The sequence below is a fragment of the Trachurus japonicus genome, chromosome 5 (genome assembly GCF_045865225.1).
Source record: "Trachurus japonicus isolate A0001 chromosome 5, Traja_1.0".
Lineage (NCBI taxonomy): Eukaryota > Metazoa > Chordata > Actinopteri > Carangiformes > Carangidae > Trachurus > Trachurus japonicus.
In genome coordinates, this window is record NC_140911.1 from 27,916,198 (window position 1) to 27,924,707 (window position 8,510).

Genomic DNA, 8,510 nt, shown 5'->3' on the forward strand with positions numbered 1-8,510 from the left:
CTCAGCTCCGTCACACACACACTGTCAACACACAACACTTCCTGTGTGGATTTCAAAATAAAGAAGCACTGCTGGAGCTCTCATGGATCAACTTCTAGGAGGAAGAGGAGCTCAAGCTCTCCAAAAGAAGATGAAGAAAATATCCATTGTGTTAAAGATGGTGTCGTCCTACATCTGTGTGAGAAGCACAACTGATGCTCACATTTACACCCAGTGTTGGGCACGTTACTTTAAAAAGAGTAATTAGTTATAGTTAGGCCTACTAGTTAGTTTCCCCAAAAAGTAACTGAGACATTATAAAAGTATCTATTTACCAGGAAAAGTATGGCATTACTTTTTTTAAATAACATGCTCAAATAGGCTATGTCAAATTAACCTACTTAGATTTGCCCCCCAAACCCTAACCATAACCCTAACCACCGTTTATCTGGAACTAACCAACTCACTCAGTATTCCTCTGCACAGGCAGGCTCCGCAACACAGCGTCATAGACGTTTTCCGATTCCGATAATAACCGATAGGACTACTAATTTGCAGGCTTTTTTCCCCTACATCATCAGAAAACCCAACAACAATTTCATCGTTTTATTTCTCCCGGCACCACTTCCATTTCCACTAAGAGTTTTCAGCGTTTTAATTTGAAGGCGCGTATCGACTTCCGGTACTCTTTTGGTTGAAGTTGTCTGTGTTGATGCAGTTAATATGTTTAAAGCTGCATTCATGTTCAATGGAAGAGATTACCAATATGTATCTATTAAACCATTATTTGTGTTATACATAGTTTAAGTAAGCGGAATGTTTGTGTTAATATAAGTCTTAAATAGTTATATCTTCCTGGGGCAAAATATACTTAAAAAATATAAATATACTTAAAAAAAAAAAAAGTTCTATCTTCCGACAGCAATCACTTCTATAGAGTGTTTGGTCTGAAACACGGGTCTGTCAGTCACTCTGCTCTGCTGTAAGCCGAGGAGAAAACTTTCCTTGTATCCTACAACCTTTATCCAATGAGGAGAGAGAACGGCATAAAGGGGCGGTCCTCTCTGTGTGTGCAGCCAAGGGATGCGCGTGAATGTGGTGACGTAGGGACGAGGGCGGGGACTGCTAACTCCATCGGCTGACAGGAAGTTAACCAAAACCACCGGATCGCTTACTTCTGCTTTAACTTGTAGTTTCAAATATTATAAAGCTATGATTGACATTATATCTGTAGGGCAAGTCTTTTTTGAGTACACAATACATGTAGGCCTATCTGCTTTATGTCATAGAGTAGGCGCACAACACAGTGACTAATATGTTTACATCCAGTCACTCTCTCCAGGCTCCACATGATCTGAACCAAAACTTCCCAGCCACTGATTATATCTTGGTTGGCTGATTTGTTTTCCTGGAAGTCAACTGAACTGTGTCATGTCAGAAGTCAGTGTGTCTTCATCAGCCACCGCACAGCCCCTCACATGTGCAGAGATAATGACCCGACCACTTGAAAACCGCCATGCAGCTCTGTGCTGTGTTTCCAAGAAAAAATGTTCACATCAACCGTCTTTCCCATGAGGTATGACAGCACAACTGAAGGCTTCTGAGTACACAGCCTTCCTGGAAACACACAACAAACTGACCTCTGCTACTGAACCGTGTTTCGCTGCTGCTGGTCTGCGTGACTGTCGGATATCACACACACACGTAGAGAGTCAGAGTCAGAGAGAGGGTAATGAGGTCACACATACAAAAAAATAAAGAAAATATTTTATTGTAGGACCATGTAAAACAACAGTCTTCTCCTGAATGTAGCCAAACCTCCACCGTGTGACTGAAGAAGGCGACTGCAAAAGTGAAGTAGGTGAATTTACATGTGGTTAAGAGTGAACCACAGGCACAGCATAGGACTAATACCTACGCAATATAAAGGATAATCCACCCTAAAGTAGAAATTCATTTCAAATGATCTTAACTGGATCGATACTGAGGATCAATATAGCAAGAAACGTATTCCTAAAGTGGAGAACAGAGACAGGAGGGACAACTCTGATGGGAATATTGTTGATGACTTAGAATGAACTTGGCAAATGGAAGTGATTCAGAAAATGAAAATTTATTAAAGTTTTATTTAGGTGTACAAACTGACATAGTCAAATCTGAGACTTCTTTTTCATGTCTGACATTTAGTTTTATTTTTTGATAAACTGAACTATATTGATGAACAGTATTCATTATGACAATACTTGCACTAATGTGATTCTTTTGCACTTACTACTGCTGCTATTGTGCCTTCTACCTTATTATTTACTTCTAAATCAGCTTAGTTTTTTTATATGCTCCCAATTATATATTCATATTTATTCTAGATTGGTATTTTAGATTGCACATTGTTTTTTTGTTTTTTTTAATTAAATTTTTTACTGTCTGTTTGTTTATTTACTGTCTGCACCAAGGGTCTGAGAGAAACACAATTTCGATTCTCTTTATGTCCCGTACATATTGTGGACTTGACAATAAAGCTGACTTTGACTTTGACTAATTCAGTGTTGACAAAGCACCTCCTGGACTGTTCCTTCAGAAGAATTTAGTATCTTGGCTTCATAATGCTCACATTATTTCAACATGTGAATAAAGTGTGCTTTCTAATGGGTTTATTCAGTCTTTATCTTCAGTGTGAAAATGCATGTCCTCCAGTAGAAGTAAAGAAGGAATGACTAGAAACTAGACAATCACATAACAAGTCAATTCATAGATATCGGGTGGGTTTGCGTACATGAAAATGTGTGTGTATGGTGTCTAACTTTCTTCTCCGTTCTCCCCTGCACCCTTGATGAGGCGTTTGTTGCCCCTCTTGCCTCCCGGTCCACGAGGCTTGGCGAAGGCCTGTTTTAAGGTGTGCTCCATCGGGTGGACCTCCTCGTACAGGAAGTCTTCTGTCAAGCCATCGCCACTGTCTATCTCCATCTATGCACACACACACACACATACACAGTGATAGACAAGGCAAGTTCATTAGTATAGTCCATTTTTACAAACAGTTTGTCTCAAAGGTCTTTACACAGCATCATAACAACATCCTCTGTCCTTAGACCCTCACATCCACTGAGGAACAACTCGTAAGAAGAAACAGGAGAAACGTCAGGGTGAGAGACAGAGGAGGGATCCAGATTCATATGAACTACACAGGTTATGATGATCTGTTCATCTGATCTGATCTGATCATCTGATCAGTGATGGGGAATTAAAGGGATAGTTGACCCAAAATTCAAATTTCACTCATTATCTACTCACCCTCATGTCGACTAAGAGCTGTGAGAATTTTCAGAGTCCTCCGTTCCTTCTCTGAGTTACAGGGGGGTCCGTGCAGCAGTATTTGTCCATATAATGGTTGTCAATGGATACCAACTTTCTTTGTCCAAAAAGACACACCAAAAAACATCCAAATACCTCCATACTGCTCGTCTGTAATGTCCCTCTTGTATTGAAGCCCCGAAATGTGAAATTGTTCCGAAAAAAATTTAATAATAATTAAATAAAATTAAATAATAAATAGATTTGCGCTGGCGTCAGTAATCGCACTGACGCTGGCGCAGATCTCGTGAGATTTGGACGGACCAGGAAGAGAAGCTTCCACTACAAATCAAGCTTGAAATATAGACTTATTTAATTTTTTTCAGAACAATTTCCCATTTCGGGGCTTCAATACAAGAGGGACATTACATACGAGCAGCATGGAGGTATTTGGATGTTTTTTGGTGTGTCATTTTGTTACGAAGACAGTTGGTATCCATTTGCAACCGTTATATGGACATGCACTGCTACGCCGAGACCCCCTGTAACTCAGAGAAGGAACGGAGGACTCTGAAACTTCTCACAGCCCTTAGTCGACATGAGGGTGAGTAGATAATGAGTGAAATTTGAATTTTGGATGAACTATCCCTTTAAGTGATGTTGTGTGTGACCTGTACCTTTTTGGTGACCTCCAGCTGGTAGTCTCTCTCCACCTCATCCAGTAGCCTGTTCTTACAGCTGGAGTACAACATCCTCTCCTTGATGCTACAGGTGTACCCTGGCATTGAATATATGAACACTGCAAGAAGCGTGAAATCGTCAGTTTATCTTTGAAACGTGGCTCACACGGCACATCAAACGGTATTTGAGCTCAATCTTGTTCTGAAAACTGCCCGACCAACCGACAGTTGTCAAGTTTCCGGTGCTCTCACACCCACAGAGTGGCCAAGTACTGACCCAGTGCTTCCTGCAGCTGGCCTTGGTGGGAGTGTTTGAAGATGAAGAAGTGGTATCTGGGTGAATCTGTGGGGATCCTGTAGGGAAGCTCGTGGGTCGCTGTAGGTTTGGTGTGAACCAGCTCAATGGTCTCTTTCTCTACATCCAGCCTCTGCCACACAACACATACAAACAAGCTTTGTTCATGTCATGCACGGCCAATTTCACTCCACTTTACCGACAAACAGTGGCTCATAGTGTCAAAAATAGATCCTTGCAGATTCTATGTTTTTACACTTATGTAAAGGCTCACCAGCTGGATGTAGTTGATGCGTTTCTGCTTGAGTTGCTGCAGAGCTTGTTTGGCCTCGTCTTGTAACGGGAATGCAAGACCCTGAAGAGTCTGTGCCCTTTTGTCTAAGCCAAACTCCATTGTGACCTGCAGGATTGAAAGGAAATATGTACTGACATCACTTAAAGGAGACATACCATGCCCCTTTTCCACAAATTAAAATAGTTCCCAGGTGTCTTAAAGACACTTCCGTCAAAATACCCCAAAGATCAAACATCACAGCTCTTTTCATCCTCTTAAAACAGCCCTGTTCAGAATGGCTGGTTTCAGAGCCTGTCCCTTTAAATGCAAATGAACCACTGCTTGCCCTGCCTCCTACCAGGTAGGGGTGGTAGTATGCAAATTCAAAAACTAGTTGCATCACTGGAAGACAACTGAGGGAACAGCTCGTAAAACCACATGGATTTCAACTTAGGGAGCCTGAAAATGACAGATTTCTTTGTCAACGATCACATTTTGGGGTCCGAAAGGCAAGACAAACACCCAAATATATGTTAAAGAGCCTTCAAAAAGTGACATTTCCATAATATGTCCCCTTTAACACATGGATCAACATCACTGCTTGAGCAGAAAATGAATGAATGTTCATGTAGTGGACTGAACAAACCCTCGCTCGTGCAGTTGGGGTCCCGATTCTTCTACGTTCATCCTGTGGGCATAAAACAATTTAAAATCAGTCCTCTTCTCTTCATGCACACATACTTGAGATTGTTTAAGGAAGACATTTTACATACCCATACAACTTTATCCTGTGGGGAAATGAAGAGGTAAACAGGGTGAGTACACATAAAATCACACTATATATTAAGTATATATGCAGACAGTTCTTGTTAAAACCTGACCTCTGTGACTTTGATTCGTTGCAATTCTTGCTCAGCTGCTGTGAGAGGAGCTTGGGAGGAGCAGGAGGACATGTGTCGCAGGTAGCCCTGGAAGCACAGGTCCTCCTGCAGGCACAGTCATTAGTGAGGCATTCAGTAAAAAAAAAAAGAAAAAAGAAAACTCAAATTATCAGTTGTCATTATATTTTACCCACCTCTACTGTGCCAAACATTTCGTCTTTGATGTGACCTCCTCCAAACTCTTTCTTCAGCGTGGCACGGGTCGCTGCGTACATCATCTTTTGCCTCACCTAGAGAACAGCAACACAGACAGGACATGGTTATTACATGGTGTTCATTACTTTTTATAGAGTTGTTTTTTGTTGAGTAGCATTCATTCTATTCCAGATCTAGTTATTGCATATTCATTAGTAGGTCAACATATGACCTTTCCTCCAGTGAGCAGTCATTTTTATATAAAAATTAATGAAATTATTATTTATATTATATATAACTTAGAGCCTATATTTTGTCATTTGTGCTCAGTGGTAATAATCACAGTATAAGTCTGAACCTGTGTTGCTTATTGTGAAAGTGTATGGTTGTTTCATAAACAGACTAAACTGCTTAACAAAGCAAAACTAAGCTATTTAACTGGGTCTTGATTATATCACATGTCTGCTAATAACAATGTCTGTCAACATCTAGTTTAAAGCATTAATTCTTTGTTTGCAATATGAAACTGGCTAATATGAGTCCTGATATGGATCTCTGGAAATACCGGTGATTGGTCAGGTGACCAGGCGATGAAGATCCACTCGTATCCCTGTGCATTCTGGGAATCCAGACGATAGAGGATGTAGCACGGCTCCTTAGGCGTGAGCAGAGGGAGCAGGGACTGATCGTAGTCTTTGTCCCAGCTGTATGCAGGCTCTCTGTATGAGTCCAGCACCAACTCCTCTGCAGATACAAATGTACATCAGCAAAAAGCTTAAAGGGATAGTTCAACATTTTGGCAAATTCTTAGGTTCATTACCTTTAATTGTCGGTGCAAGCTGTTTTTAGATATAGGGGCAGAGACGTGAGCTCTGCACGGCGCACGGTATTTCTGGGCTTTCCCTCATCAAACTCATCAAATACACAATCCAACAACTCCCAAATGCTCTGGTGGACAAGTTGGGACCTGAACATTCACCACGCTATGAGATAATAATGGAACGTTACGAGACGGAGTTGTTTTCGAGGCAAATGCATAGCTGAAACTACATTCCCTATACGGCTGCTCGGCGAGTGATTTCAAAAGCGCAAGTACTTCAGAGTATTTGCTTTATGTGCCGTAATGCTACATATACGTTATTATTTCATAGCGTGGTGAATGTGCAGGTCACAACTTGTCCACCAGAGCGTTTTGGAGTTGTTGGATTGTGTATTTAGTTTGATGATGGAAATGTAGAAATACCACGGGCCTCCATTGCGTTAGCTGAGCAGCTCGTCACTCTGCCCCGCCGATCTAAAAACAGCTTGCACCGACAATTAAAGGTAATGAACCTAAAACTATAGGGATTATGGCAATAGCGAATTTGCCAAAATGTTGAAATATCCCTTTAATGACGCTAAATCCTTCACACATCCAGTGTTTACCATTTCTGATGACAATCTTCATTATTCTGATGGCACCTCCCCTCGCTCGGGCCAGAAACTCTTTCAGCTCAGATGTTGCTAAAGTAACCAGATATAAGGCAGACAAGTCAAAACTGCAGATGGGGGGGTTGAAAGCAAGTCAGACAGAGTTGGGTAAGTAAGAACCTGAGACTCCACTTCAGGGAGAAAATTTGATCCACTGCCAGATAGTCACGCTATCACCTAAGGTGCCTCAGGTGAGGAGAGGTAAATGAAATGATTGATAAGAAATCCGAGGGTTACAGATAAACCTCATCATTACCCACAGCTTTCAACCCATTGAAGGGTAGTTTGGTACCAAAACCTAGATCCAGCTCTTTGCTGAACCCCCTCCTTCTCTCTCACCATGGTTACCAAACACAGCGGCCTCATAAATGATGTAAGATCAAGTGAGAAAGGTGAGAGAGGTATGCTTCCGCCAAACCCTGTGCGCTCCAATTACCAAATGCCATAACACCTTATATACGTGCAGTATATACGTAGCTTTTTAACTAATCAGAAATACCTGCTAAACTAAGAATTACTGGCATCGCATCACAGAATGGAGACATTTTAACTGTGAAACAGTTGTATCCAGGAATCCAAGTGTCTTTGACAGTCCACAATTATCTATACAGCAAGTAAATGAACTGAGTAAAGTGGGAAAACTTAAATTCTTCTTTTTTGGGGAAAAACATTCAAACACTACATAATATCATCAGTGAGATTATGAGTAGGCTATGTGTTCATTACAATGCAACAGATCAAAAGATAAAAAAGAGAATCTTAGCAGAAGCACCTGAACTGAATGTGGAAACAATCTGGAGACACGTTAGACTCTTCAATTCTGAAAAGTTTGAGAAAAGTTTGCATTGAAAGGAAAAAAGAACTCACCGTTAATTCCAGTTTGGTGTGACATCTTTTGGCAGGAAGTTTTCACCGCTTCACACTCCTCTCATGCAAGAAAGAGCAGGTCCAGGTGTGTGTGTGTGTGTCCTCTCTGTCCTCTTGCTCAGCAGGTAGGCTGCCTCTCCTCTCCTCTCCTCTGATGGCAGACTGATGGACCCACGCGCAACCGGTGACATAAACGCCTGGAGGGTGACTCTGGAGATTCCTAACACTTGAAATACAATCTGCGGAACTGTGGCTGACGAGCAATAACGTGCCTGTCAGTGGATATGCCACCCTAACCACTGATCTAAAACTCTTTGCGTATCGATGACCACAACTTTAAAAAAAAAGAAAAAAAGCGCCCCGGTGGGGGTGCGTCTCCCAGCAGGTCACACACTGACTGTGCTGTGTGTGTGTGTGAGCGGTAAAAAACCCATTGCTCTGGACATCAGTACAGTTTTTTTCAGATGTTGTCAGTGTAGCACATGTAACGGCATTTTATTTCTCATTCACATTGAGTGTCGACAGTGAACGCAGCTAAGCATGATCTCAAATTCCATCCATCTGGACACCGAAACAGG

The 8,510-nt window shown here is 41.6% G+C and overlaps 1 protein-coding gene across 1 annotated transcript; it reads right to left on the bottom strand.

Moving 5' to 3' along the window:
- Positions 1 to 2,620: 2,620 nt before the first annotated feature.
- twf2b (twinfilin actin-binding protein 2b) lies at positions 2,621 to 8,281 on the bottom strand. Its single transcript, XM_085777178.1, has 11 exons — positions 7,933 to 8,281; positions 7,021 to 7,098; positions 6,161 to 6,339; positions 5,595 to 5,690; positions 5,401 to 5,505; positions 5,293 to 5,307; positions 5,166 to 5,207; positions 4,520 to 4,645; positions 4,228 to 4,378; positions 3,948 to 4,069; positions 2,621 to 2,943 (listed from the first exon to the last, which is right to left on the bottom strand). The coding sequence occupies exons 1-11, from the start codon at positions 7,955 to 7,957 to the stop codon at positions 2,776 to 2,778; spliced, it is 1,107 nt and encodes a 368-aa protein (XP_085633304.1). The 5' UTR covers positions 7,958 to 8,281; the 3' UTR covers positions 2,621 to 2,775.
- Positions 8,282 to 8,510: the final 229 nt, after the last annotated feature.

What these genes read in the sequence shown, in the direction of transcription:
- twf2b (XM_085777178.1), bottom strand. Translation starts at nt 7,957, where the DNA reads ATGTCACACCAAACTGGAATTAACG. An exon ending in CCCCAACTGCACGAGCGAGG is followed by an intron (nt 4,646 to 5,165) that starts GTTTGTTCAGTC and finishes TCAATCCTGCAG; the next exon opens with GTCACAATGGAGTTTGGCTT. An exon ending in CCAGCTGCAGGAAGCACTGG is followed by an intron (nt 4,070 to 4,227) that starts GTCAGTACTTGG and finishes CGCTTCTTGCAG; the next exon opens with TGTTCATATATTCAATGCCA.